This window comes from Diplotaxodon limnothrissa, linkage group LG19 (assembly GCF_057381915.1).
Source record: "Diplotaxodon limnothrissa isolate DT_005_m linkage group LG19, D_limnothrissa_male_GT1.1, whole genome shotgun sequence".
Lineage (NCBI taxonomy): Eukaryota > Metazoa > Chordata > Actinopteri > Cichliformes > Cichlidae > Diplotaxodon > Diplotaxodon limnothrissa.
The window spans coordinates 18,829,092-18,848,311 of record NC_140614.1 but is presented as its reverse complement, the minus strand read 5'-3'; the positions used below and the strand labels follow the sequence as shown (position 1 = coordinate 18,848,311).

At 39.7% G+C, this 19,220-nt stretch overlaps 1 protein-coding gene across 1 annotated transcript in view; it reads right to left on the bottom strand.

Annotated features, from left to right (window-relative positions):
- Positions 1-18,874, bottom strand: part of kif6 (kinesin family member 6) — a 76,992-nt gene extending 58,118 nt beyond the window's left edge. Inside the window, exons 1-6 of the mRNA XM_085342468.1 lie at positions 18,815-18,874; positions 15,469-15,578; positions 13,049-13,123; positions 4,219-4,366; positions 3,961-4,070; positions 1,037-1,166 (exon numbers count right to left, since the gene is read on the bottom strand). Coding sequence (XP_085198594.1) covers positions 1,037-1,166; positions 3,961-4,070; positions 4,219-4,366; positions 13,049-13,123; positions 15,469-15,578; positions 18,815-18,874 — 633 coding nt within the window. The remainder of the gene's footprint in view (positions 1-1,036; positions 1,167-3,960; positions 4,071-4,218; positions 4,367-13,048; positions 13,124-15,468; positions 15,579-18,814) is intronic.
- Between the last annotated feature and the right edge of the window lie 346 nt (positions 18,875-19,220).

The following is a 19,220-nucleotide window of genomic DNA, read 5'->3' as shown; positions in this document are numbered from 1 at the left end:
GGGGGTCGCGGAAAGATCACATACAGAGTTATTTTCCACTCTTTGTGATTGTCCCACCGCCATTAATATAACCTCTGCTGAATTAGTCTCACCTGTGATCAAGTATTCTGTCCATCTCATTACTAGACTCTTATGTTTAACCTCGTCTGTTGCCAAACAGACTTGTTCTTGTCATAGTCGAGCAGGTGCTGTATTGAATTGTATTTTTATTGTTTCTAGTTTTTTTTTCTTCCCTCGTATTTTTAATTCCGCTGAATCCTTAATGTCCTTATTGCAGAACCTTTTGCTTGTTTCGTGGTTTTTAAATGCCTTTGGTGCTGCTCTCTCTGTCTCACATGTTTGTGTTACAATTCCTGTCTAGATGAGGCTCAGTGGAATAACTGCATTATTTGATGTTCATATTTTCCCTCATTTTGTGATACTCGTATGAAACACTACCTACTAAACATATTAAAAAGTTCCAGAAACTCAATCTTAGATCCTGAAACATCTACTATATTTTTTTTACTTTGGTTTTGTTTCATGATAGCATCACAGCCGCACACTTCAACATTCTCATTAAGACTAAAGAGCCTGTTTGAAACCTGATTATCCTGTTCACTTTTACTGTCTGCTATTTACTTACATACTACCGAAACGAGCAAACGAGGTGAGATCAGCCTTTTGCTCCAAAGCTCAGGTTGCAAAGCAAAAGCTGACCCACCGCATGTCTCATCAGCGTGGGGAGTCTGGGCGTCTGAGTGTGGAAAAAAACAACACCACAACATAAACATAAATTATAGAGAGAATGCTTGGTTTTACTGGGGAAAAAAACGGTAAAAAGGACCACATGGGACCAAAATAATATTTTAGATGGGTCTTAAGGTACCTTTTAGAACGCATATTGCATTTGTGGACAAAAAATGCCTTTTATGCTGCTTACCCCGGTAGTGGTTAGCGATATTTTTGTATGCTGCCTACAATCCTAATTCTTAACACTGCTTTCATAGCATGTAAATTAAAAAGCAGAAGCCTTTATTTCCCTTTTTGCTCTTACTTCAGCGATCATACGATTGGTGTCACCAAGGAAGAGTAGATTTAGAGCCTCCTCCTCATTCACTGACTGCTGCAGGGACAGGTTCCTCAGATGGATGTTTTGGTCTTGATCCTCCATAATCATTACTTTTCTGAAAAAACAGAAAAAGAATCTTTAATGGGGAGAATTATCAAAGACAAATGACCAGAAATCAGACAAAACCCCCAATCATTCCAAGCAAAGCAATTACAAAAAAAGAATTATCTGAGTTATGTCATCCATTTCCCTCTCTTCACCAGGCGTCGCTCAGCTCTGAATCCAAACAAACCACACATGCATGTCAGTGTGGGCTGCGACCCACTTTGTGCTTTATCTATCTGGGAGTTCATGATTTGATAACAGACAGGGCTTGCTTTTAAAAACAAACAGGTGATTGGTTCTTGCCCACATCAGGCACCCTTTGAAATACGGTGCACTTAAGGAACCCCTGTGATCTCACCACATTATTTCCATCCCGCCACAGGGGCTGTGACACGATGGCTACTAGACTGACATGTCAAAGAGGGTGGAATGATACGCGAACACATGCAGACAATTATACTAACATGTGTAGGCAATTGAGGTGGTTTGATAAAACAGAATTAATCTTAATGTGATTAAAAGCTGTGGCCTGGCAGGGTTGTTTTCCTAAACAGCCACGCCAACCCGAAATATAAATGTTTATTGTATTTTTACAAAAACCGAGAATGGATTAAGGTAATTTGCAGACTTCTGGCATCGAGAGGGCGGAAAACTGAGTATGCGATGGAAATAATAAATAAAGAAGAGAATGGGGTACTGTAGGCAGTGAAAGAGAGACATCAGTCAGTGCCACAGCTTCTCCTTGAATCAGCAAGTGTGGCCAGAGCACAGTTAACGACGGGCACTGTCTATTTCCAGAAGACTGTGATTTGTGGGTATCTAAACCTTGAGCTGGATTCTCTGTGAATGGAGAGGAGAAACCTAAATCGAGCAAGTACATGAAAATACTGGATAACACTCTCAGAAACAGAGGTGACAGTAAAAGTCTATTTTTGCCTCTACATGGGTATAACCTAATTACTTAACTTTTCTGAGAAAAAAGGAACATGCAGGAACACATTTGCCTTGATTCTTCTAGATTTTAAGTTGCAAAAGCACAAGACCGACTGTTTTCAGTCTAAGGTAGCAAAAAATAATAGTTTTGCCGTAAGTTGCATGAAATGTAATTTAAAGTAAAATGTAAGTTACATACATAAACCCTGTGAAATCAGCTGCTCTGCTGAACCATTACTGCAGCCATCCTCAGTTACCTGTTGTATGTGGATCTTTCTGCATTCGGTTTTTAAACTGAAAAGCATGCTCTACTGGGTTAACATCAGGTGATTGTCTTGGCCTTTGAGTAGCATCACATTTCTTTGCCTTGAGAAACTCTTGGGTAGCTTCTCTACTTTGCTTTGGACCATTATCTATTTGCACTGTCCAATCAGATTGCAGCATTTGGCTGAATCTGAGAAGAGCATAGACCTGTACACTTCAGAATCCATCCTGCTACTTCTATCAGCAGTCACATCATCAATAAACACTCCGCTGCATTGGCATGCCAGTGCCATAATATTGCCTCCACCATGTGTGATAGATGATATGGAATGCTTTGGATCACGAGTTGTTTCTTTCCGTCTCCGTACTTTTATTGTACCGTCATTCCCATTTAAATTCCTATTTAAATTCTTCAGTAAAAACATAGAAAGCACCCAAGGTACCAATGCCCGCTTTTGTAACTGTCATGGACACTTAATTGGTACAATTTTCTACTGAATCTAGGATATATCCCATCATACCAAATGTCATAGAAAGACTGTTATAAACAGCTATGACAACGAGAACATGAAACTGAATAGGAACATGTGAAACATGGACGTGAAGTAAACTAAACCTGACATGAACATGAAAAGTAGAAAGCAAGACTCTGTAAACTGACAAGAATTGACATGAAGTAAACAGATGACCCAACAATGAACAGAGGAAGACAGAGGACTTAGATACACAGAAGGATAATGAGGGAAGTGGACACACCTGGGGAGACAACTCTGACACAAATGAACAAGATGCCACAGGGGAAGCAAAACTAAACACACTGAACATGGAAACAGAAGACTTTCAAAATAAAAGAGGAAACATGGAGAGACATGAACTGGGACGTGCAAGCTTGACACAAGAGACAGAGAGAGGGAGCGAGAGAGGGACACAGAGGAGAGAAAATACAAACAATAGAGAGAATACTGGGTCGCAGACCTAGTCCCCTGACTATGTGCTTCAATTTACATGGAATGAGCCAGGTACAATATTGTCACAACTACTGATAAGTCCTATCATGGGTTCAATGGCAATACCTCAGAAGGTCCCACTAAAGGTAAAATAAAGTGAATGAATATAAATATTGTGTGTGACACAAACACAATAGGCAAAAAATTAAATGCACAGACCAGCATCTAGACAGATGGAAATTAGGATTGCAAAGAAAGATGGAGGCAAAGTAAAAAAGAGGATCACGACGGAAAGGAACAAACAAACAAGAAAAAGGTTCTGAGTAAAGCAACAAAAGAGCCCATGAAATCCTGCAAACAAATGGCAGATGGACAAAAAAAGACCGGCTGCAATGACCAGCTTTGAAAAACTATTTATCCACATGACTCTTTTGCTCTCCTGCAGTCTGCCACCAGGTTGACCACATCCATTGCGGTCCCACAGCCTCATTATGTCAGCTGGCAGTTCATAGTGGGCTGCTAAACACTAGAGTCTCCATATTTCACCACACAATAACTGTGAGCCAGGCTGAGGTGGCTAAATTAAAGTTAAAATATACACCATATGACCCTAGTTGTTGACATGTGCAACCGCTTAAAAATAAGAAAATGGGCACTGACGGTAGGTCTTCCAGTCGAGATGCTTCATGTCGGGAATCCAGAAGGTCGTATCCCATCTCATTGTAGATCTCCAGATAAGAGATATGTGTGGTATAAACCATGCTGCTGTCCTGTGGAGCACCAATAAATCACATAAAAGACTTACATATTTTTGACATTTTTCTGAAGCTAATAATAATAATAATGGGTAAAAAGACGATTGTTATGTTCTGCACATAATCAACTGAAAAACAGGCAAATGAACAACAGTTTGCTGACCTGGCTGAACCGTTCATATAGGTAGGAAAGGGTGCGAGGAATAATCCCACGATCGCTGTACCGCTCAGCCCCTCCTGTGATGGTAAAGGTCTTCCCGCTTCCTGTCTGGCCGTATGCAAATATGGTGCCATTATAGCCAGCCAACACACTGCAAAGACACCCACATTATTAGCAAAGTTTTCGCGAATAATTCAAGCTAAAGTCAAAAAATAAAAGTACTACCATGTAAATGAGCCATTAAATATCTATCACTAATGCCATGTTTATACTTTTCAAGTTGTGCTTGACTCCTTTCTCTAAAAGTTGAAGGCACACAAATACATAAACACAGGTGACAAATTAAAGTAAAAGAAAGCTCCTTGGCATTAAATATATTCTTTCAAAACACATGATAGTGGTGGACAGTGCACTAATATCTCCCAATAGTTTCTTCATCTGATCAATATGAAGGCCATCATTCACATAAAGCTAAAACAGCTTTATCGAGTGAACTGAAGGGCCAAGTATAAGTTAAATGACAGCTGTCTCTTGAACTGTAAATCATGCAGAGTTGCTCTAGTAGAGTCTAGCCATAAAAATATATTTCTGAATGACCAGAATAGGTCCACTTTGAAGTCTGGAAACAAGTGGCACAAACCTGTGAACAATACTTTTTCATTTTTAAAGAAAACTGTAACTTAGCCCACCCTGTCCTGTCCCACTGACGTACTCTCACTTTTCCTTTATAAAGACCTCTGGAAGGAACAAGATCACACTTGGGGCTTGGTACCCAGTGCAGAACAGCAAAGTGAACTGGACTCAAATTTCTTGTCTTGGCCAAATGTGGATGTTTCTAATTCTGATGGCCTTAAATTTTTCAAATTTTAGTAAACTGAGGTTATTGTGTTCACTTCCAGATGTGGTTGTGTCGCGCCTCTCTTGGACCTGGGCCCTTTGCAGCTGTATATAATATCAGCAGTAACGAACCTCAGTAATGCTCACAGTTATGCTCATCTTTTAACGGGTACACACAAACATGAGCACATTTACTCCATCGTGGCTTCCTGCCACTGGTTTCCCATTAATTTTAGGGCCCATTTTAAGTTTTATTATTTGTTTTTATAACTTTTAATAGATCAGCACCAACTTACATATGTAAGCTGCTGACTGCAAGAGTCCCATTGAGGTCGGTGAGGTCAGTGGACCAGCTGCTCCTTGCAGTCCCTGAAGCTTGACTCAAAACAAAAGGTAACTGAGTTTTTTCAGCCACAGAAGATCCCCTCATTTTTTGCTCCTTGCCTTTTAACTCAGAATGAGAGTGGTGTCTTCTTGCCTTTTGTTTCTTGTCATTTTCATTGCTTTGCTTTGCTGTTTTGGTCCTATAAATAAAACTGGATTTGGTTGGACTTCCCTAAATGTCACCAGTTCTTGCTCATACGCCTCCAATGACATCAGCATTTTAAATCTGAAAAAGACCATTGACTGTACTCTTCAGCAGACACCAGAGGCCTTTGTTAATTGAATGTGACACTTCAAATCCACAGGAACGGATGGCGACGGCGAGCAGAGAACTGCAATGGCGACAGATATCTGCCGGTGAAGGAGGAATGTGTTGGAGTGACAGAAAGAGCCCAAAACCACTCAGCTGTAGCAGGTCCGGTAAATTTTGGTTTGGCACAGAAATGTCCTTCTGCACGTGCTCAGGGCCATGGAAACCAATGGTATTCAGATCTGTCTGAATGAAATGAACATCTAAAAATGATAGAGCTCACATGAGACAAAATTTATAGGCAAAACAAATTTTGTGTCTTCTTGGAAATAAACCAGCTAGTAATGGTAAAATGACAGAGGGGCCTCTGACACGCGAGCTTGGATCAAAGGTGTGGGTATCCTGTGTGCTCCTGACTCTGCCAATAGCAAGGAAAAAGGATATCTTTACACTATATTTTTCGAGATGAATTATAAACGAACTTAAGCCTCGCACTTATTCTAATGGTGTAGGCGAGCCAAGGTTTGAGCAACGTGTGGGTTTCCTTCCCTGTGTTCCACACCCTGTATGAAAAGGGCGAGGGGAAAAAACTGCATCTCAGTTAAAATAGAACACTGGGTCCACTTATGAGAACGGCGGTTGGTTGGTCAGCCAACGGGCGTCCATTTAATCTACTGTGAGTCATGGAAGTGATTGGCAGGCGTGGGGAAAAGACACTGGCTCAGTGTTTAGCTTAATGTCAGTACTAATGATGCGGCCTGGGCCCTGCCACTGAGGCTTGGGTGTTTCCCAATGCTTGTTCCTGTTTACACCTCAACTTTCCTGGAGATTGGAGAGTGATCGCTCAAAAGATCCTTGTTCTTTCTGTTGTTTAAATGCGAAGCTGTGTGTCCAACCTCTTCAGGTGCAAAGATAAAACTGAACAGACCCTAACTGAACTTCAGCAGCAGGTTTCACAGCCTTGTGAAATAGATTACTGTCCTGATAGAGGGTTTGACGTGTCAGCCCGACATCATTTCACTGGCTCGTCCCCTTGTGGAGCTATTAATGCTGGTTTGTTTTTAAGCTACTGTGCTGGAGTTGAAATAACTGGTTCCAGTTACACCACAGCACAGACACAGACTTTAGTGCAAGTAAACGAGTTAGAGCTTTTGGCTAAACTTGAAGTGTGCCAAGTATGACAGAGCACCAACCAAAACAGCAACCTGACAGTTACTGCTAGCCGAGATGATAGGCAGCCGAGTTTTAGTGCAACAACAGCGAAACTGCTGCAAATTCCTGAATGAAACAGAATAACAACGATCACCGTTTCTTAAATACCATTCATCGTTTTAACCATGACTGTCAGCTTAATACCTTCATGTAGGTTAACTTCCTTTTCACTAGCATTTCGCCTGTTTATCTCTTATATTTAGCTAAATATTTTGTTTGTGTCAAGGTCTGTGCTCTGTCAAGACCATGTGAAGGTTGAAGTGTGGACCCAAAAGCAGACACGCGAAAACAAAACTTGATTTCCACAAAGAGTGAGCTGTTTATTAGAAACTGGGAAGCAAAAAACAAACAAAAACAAAAAACGAAAGGCAGGAGAAAACAAACACAAAACTAACATGGGGGGACTTGAGCTTGACACATGACAAACAGACGACCAAACAAAGGGAAACTAACACAATATATACACAGAAGGTAATGAGGGAATGTGCAACAGGAGGGAAACACAGCTGGAACTAATCTGACGTAAGGAGACAGGGAGGAAGCAAAACTAAATACCCTAAACGCAGAACATGGGACTATCAAAATAAAACATCAACCACAACAAATATGGAGACGAGGACTTAACACTTAGGCCGGGGGAGAAACAGCCATGGGGACACAACTGACTGGGGACACAGAGAGGGAACAGTTACTACTACAGTCACTAGAGCAGGGCGATATGACCAAAAATATTTATCACGATATACATTTGAAAATTTGCGATAACGATATAACTGACGATATAATTGACACTAGACAAACTAGTTTACAACTCCACAACTTTATTAGTGCAAAAAAAAAATCAATGCATTTTCACTTAAACAAGCAGCTGTTTTTATGTGCATTAAAGTTATATAAAAATGTAACACTGCAAATGCAAATTCATATTGGGCGTACGTATCCTCAGCATAACCATGTATAATATCCACAAAACTTAAAGAGGTTATACACACACAATACTGTAATATTATGTTGAAGCACAGTACGTGTCACTCCGCGAGGCTCCTGCCTACGATAGCCGTAATGCTCCGACAATCCATCAAGCGGTGCGAGTTCGTAGCTTAGCAAAGTCGTACTAAAACATTTGACAGATTTTCGAGCGCCGTGTACGACATAAAATCGTTTCGAGGTCAGTAAACACAACCAGAATTCATACATAAGGCACACAGGATTATAAGGGGCACTCTTGATTTTCAGAAAAATCAAAGGATTGATTTTAAGTGTATTTTCCAAAAAACACGGTAATAACGATCGCCCGCTAGCACGCTCTACCAAAAATAGTGCTTTGTTGTGTATCTGATGGATGAAAGCCAAACCAGTTCCACACCACTGAAGTTGCAGCATTTTTACAACCAATTCTGGTTCATCTATTTCATTCAACGATCTGCTTTCACCCTTCTAATTCTCCGCCATGCTTTTTCCGCCATGTGCGTACGAAAACAAAGGCACTGCGCATGCGCTTTTTACCCATACTCTATCGCGATATTTCATTTTCTTATTGTTGCCCAACATTATACCGGTATTACTGTGAATGGTATGATATGGCCCAGTCCTAACAGTCACAGTAAAAAAAAAAAAAGTACCCTTTTCAATTCTAAGATATTTTCAGGTCTGTTCAGATGGAACTTTGCGAACCTAAACCTGCCATGTTCTTTTTAGAGAAAAGATGCTTTCTCCCTTCCAAACAACACATGCTTGTTCAGTGTTGTTCAGTGTGCTTCCATGAACTTTAACATTCAACTAACTGATACCTGTACAGTCTGAGTCAGCTTTGTGCGGTTTGTCTAAGCAAAACAAGAAGCTGAGCCTGGGGTTGTCCAGTGTCTTGAATGTTTTCCACTTGTGAATAATCTTTCTCACTGTAGAATGATAGACTTTAGAAATGGCATTATAACCTTTCCGAGACTGATGTGCAGCAGCATTTTTCTGAAGCCTGCATTACTCATTATGTTTACTGGACACCTGTTTTTACTCACATGCAATGTGTTTGTAATGTGCTTGTGCACTAGATGCTCACATGCTGCTCAGACATACTTTTATGTACGTCTGAGTTGATGTTAGATGATTCATATTAGCAACCATTGCTCGGCCTTCATGCATTCATTATGCTGCTGTTTATGTTGTGTTTTCAAGAAGTTGAAGTTAGTTGTGTTCCTTTGGAAATCAGACAGAACTTTACAGCACTCAGCCTATGTTGTGTTCTTGATTTCCAATTAACAGACCTTGATGTGTTTTCAGGGACAACCTCATCGCCTGCTGGCTTGCTAGACATTTGACTTTTCTTTTGATGGTCTGATATCTGTTGTATTAAGCATAGTGTTACTCTTCCAGATCCAGAAAATGTCAAGCTTCACAAGAGCTGTGACTGAGATAGACAGGCACGTTGTCAGGCGGTAATTGGGGGAGCACTTAATTTGTTTTTGGTTTGAATTTTATTGGTGAGACACACATTTTGAGTATTTTTTAATAATTTAATTGTGGTAGATTAAAATTGTAATTGAGTTTTAATAATTGTGCAAACTTATTTTGCACTGTTGTCTGGACTGATTAATGACATTGACTTTACTTTCTCTGGTCGTTGGTTTCCACATCATTGCTAGCTTCCTGGGTAGATGGCCTTTGTCTATTAACATTACCATTTAGCTCAGTGGGTGAGCAGACGACCACATGCTGAATGGCTAAAAAGCAGCCGCCTGGGTTCAAGTCTGACAGCTAAGCAATAACTAGTTGGAATAAAGCCATGTCTTCACATTAAGTTACTAATGTAAAGATACTGCATTTCCCTGATAGTTTTTAAACAAAGCCCTTACTGTCTTGCTTTTTTAATAAACATCTGTATGTTTACATATATGGAAAGAATACTGACTGATAGACTGAGATGAGTCTTTGTGTTTTTTTGCATACTTGTAAAAGCCAGCAAGTCACATTAGCTGGGAAAAAAGTTTTTAAATCTCTTTTTGATGTTATTGATACAATTGTATGTCTCAGCAATCACTTAAATTGCCAACTGGTTCTCCACCTGGAGGGTCAACTTAACCCAAAATAACTGCCGAGGGGTGTTGCCAACATGAAGACACTTACAAATGGACTTCCTTGATATCAGATTAAAGACTAAACAACTAAAAGATGCTAACTTGAAACTGATACAGCAACACAAAGCCGGGCTGTGACTGCAACTTTTTAACTAGATTTTTACCATATGCAAGAACACAGAGGAAACTGTCGAAAGGTTGCGTGTGGAGAGCAACCTAATAACCTGCGTGAGTCAGGTCAAATGCATCCATATCCTTAGTCAACCAATCCAGACATCTGACTGTGCTGTTTATATGTCTGCTAATGGCAAAGATAATTCAAAGCACTTGTGGGAGTCCATAAATAGCTTCTATTGTGATTAAGACCAGTGATGGTAGGAACGAAACTGAGACAGGACAGGGTTCGACAAGGAGAGGAAGAATCTTGTTCACATAACAATAACAACAGCATAACTTGCATTTGATGACAGGAAATTCCAAGTAAATTCCATCTTGTGTGCTGTTTTTCTGTGTTGAATGTCAGAGCGGGCAGGGGGTAAAGCTCTGTAAGACAGTGTGTATTTAGAGGAGTCTTAAAGAAGCAAGAAACTGCAGTTTATCACTGAGGTACCATTCTGCACTGTGGGAGATGACAAAATGGTCTATAAAGTCAACAAATAGGGTTATTTCATGAATGCATGATCATTTTTTAAATTAAAGCCCGATATGAGATAATCCTATTTTTTCCAGTTATTTCATTTTCATTGACTTCTATTCTATTTAGCTGTTTTTCTTCTTTTTTTATCGTAGTTACTTTATCTAAGCCTTAATACTTACTACTACTATCCATTAAAAAATGGTATCAATGTACGTTTTTAAATACATGTTTTATTTTTTTTACAAAAATACTCAATAACATTCATGTAGTAAGTGTCTCTTACTGTACACGTACATTGTCTGTGTACTACATAGTTTCACTATGTAGTACACAAATAACAACACATAAAAAATATTCAAATCAGACATGGGTTTATGTGTGTGTCTGAAAAAGGAATTCAGCTGATACTGTGTATCAGTCTTAAAAATCCTACACTGGCTGGGCTCTACTCTGTTCTGCTACTTCAGCTTTATTTTTAAGAAGTTATTGGAATGTATATTAGCTTACTGGATTAGCATTTGACCTCCACTTAAGGTAACCTTACTCTAGGTTGTTACAGGCTACACGATTTGAGTTTCCTTGGCTTCTAAAGTACCTGAGCCGGAAAAGGTAATTGCTAATTAATCCAAGGGAACTGAATAGTGCAGGTAAAATAATTAGCTCTGCTGATAAATGCCTTGTTCTATGAATGCTGTCTTCAATATTGGAGTCAAAATAAAAATGAATCAGCTACAGTTTACAGTGAAGCTCTGTACTGTGGCTTGAAAATGCTCTCACATTCATGATGGCACAGTGTGCCATCTTGCCTGCCAGTTCCATCCACTTAGTGGTTTAAGTATGCAAAGCATGCCAAAAATCACAGACACCCTTCATTTACATCTTAAGCCCTACTCACTTCCTGTCAACAAGGCCCTCTGAAGCATGTGTGGTCTCAGTGTGCAGAGAGGAACACTGCACAGGACAGGTGGACAGCGATGGCTGCGGTTTCGAAGTTAGCTGTATGCTATATACTGCATACTTGTACATCAGCGCAATGGTAAAACGACAACAAAGTTTACTTGGACACGATGAAGTTATGAATACCAGATAGATGCCAAGTTACAACTATCTAACTGCCCCCTTGTTGACCGCCATTGCAATATAAATGCTATATAGCTTTGCTTTGTACCATTAAGTGATTAACACCTAGTTCATACTCGCTACTGTCACTTTCACAAACAGCAGCATGCACCAAATGTGACATCAAACGAAGAATAAGGGTCAGTGTGAAAGAGAATGTGTTGGCTGATACTCTGTCTAGAGCACTTTCTCCTTGAATTAAACATTTTGGGGGTAATGTTAATTCTTGGGAAAGGGGGTGTTATGACTGTGATCGTAATCATATGTAAATTTGAGTGTGCAGGTGCTCCTCCGTGATTGGTGCATCCAGGGTGGATGGCTCGCACCGATTGGCTGAGGACCGGGAGGCAGCGGATAAGAAGAGACTGCCAGGGACTGCCAGGTCATTCATCCTCGGCCCAACCCAACCGGCAGACCGTTCACTGTGTCACTATGTTGGTTAATGTAAGAGCATGTAGGGGTGGACCGCCTTTTTGTTCGATCAGTTTTCTCCTGTTTTTGTTAGGCAGGGAGGAAAGTGATTGTCGTTTGGTTTAGTTCTTTTGAGTAGGTAAGTTGTGTTTATTCCTGAGATAGGCTACCTTTTGTTTGTTGTTTTGGCATTGGGTTCACCCTGAAGTTATGATATGCTGCCTTCCTTTGTTTAACTGCACTCATTGTAAATAAATCACTGTCACAAAATATTAAGTGTGTGACGTGCTGCTTGGGGTTGGACGGGGATGGATCACCCTTTATGTTGTGGTCTGGCCGTGCCTAGACGGGCCATAACAGTCAGTTTTTTACCAGCGTTACAATGATTTCTCAGCACAGAGACACAGAAATTCTTGAGTAGAGTGACAGTGGCGCTACAACAGCTTGAAAAGATGACAATTAAAAAACTGATCCTTGCTGGCAATCAGCATTTTCATATGATTTTATAGCAATAGATAAGCAAATTGTTGTAACGTAGCGACACTACATTAACCTGATGGTTTAGTTATTTCACAATATTAGCAGATAAAATCATTTGAAAATGGTCAATTCAGCCAACTTTATCCATTCAAGGAAGTTTTGCTTTGTGAGATAACTTGAAATTTGTGTGTGTTAGCAGGCGATCTACTGTTGGTTAAGATTTGGTAAAAGAAAAACAGTGTGGGATTGGATTTGTTCCAAAAAAACAAACAATCCCTCCATGAAGTGAATATCCTGCTGATGTCTTCTCACTTACAGTGCCATTTTTTATTTTACAATCTGTAAATAACATAGCAAAATTATACATTAAAATAATTACCTAATGGACACTTAACAACTTTCTTTAGAGTGCCACGTCCACTTAAAGTTTACCTGTCTGCAACTGGTTTGGCGATGTTTTCAAATATCTCTTCTTGTTTGGCGACCTGATCGAACACTTTCTGGAACCTGGAAAAAGGTGAGAGGTAAAAAAGGTGGTACGGCCATGATAAACTTGGCATAACAGGTATTTAACCCCGGGGTATTTAACCCCAGGTGTTTAACCCCGAGTCTAATATAGGCAGAGTTGTGAAAAAACTATTTGTCTTCCTGAGTTCTAAGTAAGGGGTAGACAATTATCCAAACCTTTGTTAGATCATAAATTAACTCTGATTAATCACAGTTTTTGGGAAAGTTGAATTCAATTTCATTAACCACTCACAGGCCTGATTACTGCCCGACTTGTTGAATTAAGAAATCACTTTAATAGAAGTTGTCTGACAGTGAAGTAGGCTATCTATAAGTTGGAAGAAAACTTAAAACAGAGATGAACCTTCCCAGGATTGGCCCTCCTACCAAAATTACTCAAAATCGATGACTCACCCAGGTGGTCACAAAAGAACCCAGATCATTAATATAAGAACTGCAGGCCTCACTTGTCTGAGTTAAGGTCATGATTCAACAATAAGAAAGAGACTGTGCAAAAATGGCCTCCATGAAAAACTACTGCTGACCACAAAGGACACAAAGACTCGTCTCACATTTGCCAAAGCACATCCTGATGATCCCCGAGACTTTTGGAAAAACATTTTGTGGACTGACGAGACAAATGCCAAACCTTTTGTGCTGTTACTTCTGATGTAAAACGAACACACAATTTTATAAAAAGAACTGCTGCTTTGTTGCTTCTCGACGACTTGCCATAATTGGTGAAACCTTGAATTCCGTGCCCTGAAGCAAACAGGCACAGGTACATTCGGAGAGCTTTTTCTCTCTTAATAAATGAAACCAGCATTTTGTATATATACTGTTGACTAATATATATATAAAAAAATCTAAAATATGTAAATGTGACAACAGGAAAACAAACACAAGAAAGCAGGAACTTGTGCTGTATATGTTGCTGGTATATCTGGGGTCATGTACCCACAGCAGAACTGAATAAGCACAAAAAGCAGCAAGAATTTAGTTTCCTGAGTGGAAGAGGAGGAGTTTGGTCATTCTGTTTTCTAAAGTAGTCACAGCCCGTCATGTTTTATCCCACAGTAAGATGAGAGAGATGAAGCGAGGAATCCGCCCAGGAAGGTTGTTAAATGTGGAAATTTTATTTCTATAAGGGCACAAGGGAACCTCCACAGGCTATTATAAGACTGTGTGGTTTTCAAGGCTTCTGAGTGTCCAGTGCTGTCTGACTCCCCAACTGTGAATTTAGGGCTTGGAAGCGTGGCATGAGCCCTGCCCAGAGGGTATATAAGGCTGCAGCTTTCACTACCAGCATTAAACAGATGTTCTGGCTCTTCACTGACAGGACTGGGGGATGAATTATTCACGGGAAAGTTCTTGTGCAACATTAAGAGCTTGAATTCTGTGTGTTGTCTTTATTCACACGATCTATTTCAAAAAAAAATTTTCTTGGACATTTTTAATGTCATGCCCTTATTTCAGACTGTAGCTAATTTGACTTTTATTACAGACACAACCAAGCAGTAACGTCCACGTTTAAAAATGAAGCCACTGTGGAAATGACAAACTCTCCAGGTCTTCTAATATCCCCTTGAGGCTGAACCCCATAGACTCCAGTGTTAAATTGCCAGCGTTATAGCAGCAATAAACTCTCTTTGTCATAGCTTTAATGTTTTTTTTTTTAGAAGTAGATATGTACTTTTGCCCCTACTGTTATTTTCCATTGGGCTGCCTCTACCGATGGATCTGCATATTTGATTTGGTACAGATTTTATGGTATTGAAAACGGGGGTCTTTACGGTAATGGGTTAACCACTGTAACATGCAACCACTAGTTCTTTTAAAAAAAAATTATATAACTCTTAAAGCCCAAATTTGCAGTATTAGGAGCTAAAAGGTCAATATGACCATAGACTGCATATGAAAGAGTCATGTATGACTGACAAGTCGCTATTCTATGAGCACAAAGTGCGCCTATTTTTGCAAAGGGTGAGCAGATTCGCCCCTCCTTTGTCACATCCAGTTTCAAAGCACAAAGATAGGTGATGTCAGGGTGGCTACATTCATTTTTTTTTTTTAGCTCGCTAAGCTTCAGTGAACTGACCTCTCAATTTGTGCTATTTGTGCTGGTTGTACCTTTTAATCCAATTACATGACAAATAACATGGGTTGCATTTGTTACTCAGGGCACACTTGGATTTTACTTATCACTAAGTAGCAGGATTCTGTGTCTATAAATGCAGCTTGCTAAACAAGCTATCTAGCTTTTGTTTGATAACTTAGCACTTCACCGATTCTTGTTCAAAGAAAGACCCTACAACAATACCATTTGATCTCTGGCTGTCACATACCTGAAGTTGTAGCACTCTCTCTTGTTGTTAACAAAGCCATCAGCCAGGTCCTTGGGCACAAAAAACTCCAGAGAGGAACCTGTCTGGTTCTCATTGTCCACAGAGTACACCTGAGGGAGCCAAAGACAACAGCAGAGTCAGTTTTATATAGCAGAGGAAGGCCTAAAGACTTCTATATCATACCACAGGACTATGCAGACGGATTATAAGCACAGGCAGTTATGTTCCAGCTCAGTAGCCACACAGGAATTCGTAGTCTTCTATATGTTTCAGTGTGCATGCTGTTACGGTATGTGGAGCCATACATGCGGCCCAAGTTAAACACAAAGACAATATATCATGTTAGGTCTAAAATATACGTTTAGACGTTTTGTGGCTTGGGTACTGCGAGCCCTGAAAATAAAAGGGTGGAGTTTATGGCGCTCATATCCTGTGGAAACAAATAGAACTGAACAAGCAATCACGATCAGCGTATAGTGTTGGCAAGCCCTGCAAAATCACCTCTACTAACCGAAGCTGAAGCCAAAGCGAGGAGGCGAGGAAAAACGGCATAACATTAAACCAATATAGAGTATTGAAAGTGAGGTCAGTCAGGTCAGCCTAAACACTCCTACCATTCGCTTTTCAGCTTCAAGCTTCAACATATGTTCTGGCATATGTTTCCAATGGACACTGATGCAATTACAAGTCCCTGAGGTTGCAGGAATAAAAGATAAGACCTAAATAACTGGATTGTTTTCACTGTCACTCCGCCTGCAGTACTGCCTCTTCCATGTGCCAAACCTCAAAAAGCCCCCAGGAGGTAGCTGTTCTCATTTCACTGTGGGTGCCACAGAAAACCTTAAAGAAATAGGCTTATTTGTTTCCACCAGCTGCTGTGCTCACACAATAAAACAAGGAGAAGAAAATGATTTTCCCAGGAGTGCAATGACTATCATTTCCTATTTTTTTAATTAGTTAAACATTTTCTGTTAATTTTTCTCTCTCGCGCGCGCTCTCTATCTATCTATCTATCTATCTATCTATCTATCTATCTATCTATCTATCTATCTATCTATCTATCTATCTATCTATCTATCTATCTATCTATCTATCTATCTATCTATCTATCTATCTATCTATCTATCTATATGTGTGGCATTCATCTCACAGCAGGTGTGTACTTTATTGCAAAATAATTCCAAGTGAGTTGGCTGATTATACCTTTTGGCTCATAATTTCATGTTTCATCATGCTGAGTCTGAAGCTCTCTGCAAAAAGATTATAAAGATATTACATCATTACTTAGAATGATTGTAATAATTAGTTTTTATACCCATACCAACTAGTGTGTTTTGTGGACTTGGAGAGGGCTTTCGAGGGTATCGTGCAGAGGGTATCAGTCTCTGTAATCTCAGGATCAACGACCTCCAGTTTGCACTGGGGCAGTTTGTTGTTTCAGTTATTTCTGTGCATTATGTTCACATCCATATTGTTATATAGCGCTGAACTAATCTAAACCACAAACTTTAGACATACTGTTTCATTAGTTCCAAATATTAAACATACAATATTTGGATATTCTGTTTCACAGCTAGAACTCCAATCACTGAATCCTCTTCTATTTGTTGTTTTTATTTAGTTGTTTATGCTGCAAGTCTAGTGTACGTGTTGTAGACTTTTATTGTGAAAGGCAAGACCAGGAAGAAGCCCTCTTGCACATGTATAGAACAAATAGGATTTCCGGTAGGAATAGGGCTGCAACAGGCCCACAAGCTTCAGGTGTTTCTGCAACCTTTGCTATGAGGCCTCATATGCTCAGGGACTTCCATCAGGGCACCACCTGGTACTGTTCACCACCTGATAAAGGGTTGCTGAGGCCCTAGAGAGGCTGGTGTGGATGGCACAGCACAGCAGTGAGCGCACGCTGCCTGACCTGCACCCAGCTGTGCCTCAGGAAGTCACTGAGAGGCACAAAGGACTCAACTCATCCAAACAGCAGCCTGTTGTCCTCCCAGTGCCCTCCAGCAGGGGATTCAAGATCCATAAATCACGTGGGAACAGAGTGATGATCGGTTTTATCCCCACCCCACAAGACTAGTCAATAAAAGACAAACACAAACATACACACAGACAAGTGCAACCTAACTTCTGGGTACTAATTCCTTTTATAAAACATAATCATTATTATATATTCATCTATTTTGTGAGAAAACAAAAAAAAACGTGTGTTTTCTTTATTAAATTTGACTAGTGAGTCCATGCAATTCAAGGTTATTATGGTGAACTAAAACTAAAAAGAAGTGTAAAAAACTTTCTGGTTCACTGCACCAGGAATACAAAAGTATTATCTTGAATAATTCATGATTTCACTGCTACTTTTACACTTCCAGAGCCATCCAGAGAGCCGAACTGGACCCTTTGGGCCTATTGCGGTGCCAGCTAGAAAGTTAAAACCAGCTCTAGTATTAAACAAGTTGTTTGAAACATAAAGATGTAAAAATCGTATTACTGTTGAAGTTTAGTGTCTTTCCTGCTGCGTTATCTGAATTGTAATGTGCATCTAATGTCAGCAGACTTAATGAATTCAAGAAACTGAAATATACTCTTGAAATTTAATCCACTGTTTTAAAAAGGGTTTTTGTGTGACTACACGTGGAAGCTTGATCAGTCTCTATACAGTAACAAAATCTTGTTTATGTTTTTTTAAACATTTTTAAAAAATAATAAATAAGGCCTTTTCCAGATTTCATTATACATAACAAATCAACCACATACATGTGGTTGATTTGTCCACGGTGCACAGTCTCATGTCTATAACAGTTTTTCTACTATCTTGCATCCAAAATTTTGAATTTCTTAACACTCAGCAGCTTCATAGATCTATATGTATGTAATTACACACACACAGTCCTTTTGCCTTACATAGAGAAGATTAGACCTAAAGATAAAATACTATCTATTTTTACACCTGACAGAGGTGAACTGTTACACAGAGCATTTGAGTCATATCACTGGATTAAGGATTAAACTACTTCCCAAATATGTTACTAAACTTACCCAGCGAGTTTTTTCTTCTTTCTTTGTATCTATCCACCTTAGTGGCGTCTCTGATTTCCTTTAGTTTGCCTGCTGTGTGCAGTAACAACACTGTCGCTCAGTTGTTCTCCAGGTCTCTCAGACTGTTTTGTTTCTTTTCTGGTTCATTTATTGGACTCTACTCCACTAATATAAAAGTAATATATAGATTTAGGTTAGTGCAAAACAAGTGTAGTAGATAAGACTTGATGATCTAATGTAAGGCCTTGTTTAAGCAAAAGAATCTAGCACAGTAGTGTTGGACTAAATGTTACTGTGAGGCACTTACCGCCACATTTTTCTTGGTGGGTTTAATGCGAGCGAATATCTGAATCGTCTCTTTCACCATTTTCCCCCCGGTAAAATGAAACTAAACCGGTTTGTTTTCCTCACAGCCAGATAGCTATCTGGCTAACGTTAGCATCACGGTCCTGCTGGCAGGAGTTTGTTGTATCTGGTTGCTAGGCAACTGTGTTCCGCCAACAAAGATCATTTGTTGATGTCAAGATGCCCCCTTGAAGTAAATTTCGCAGACTGGCAGTTTTAATTAATTTCACTTTGAAACAGTTTACATTTTTGAATCAGTAACACAATATGTAATTCTTGGTCTTTTCAGATAGTTATACAGGAAGTGTAACCACAAAACAAAGAGTCAGGCGGCTAAGAATAGGTGTTATTGTAGCGCACAGTGTGGT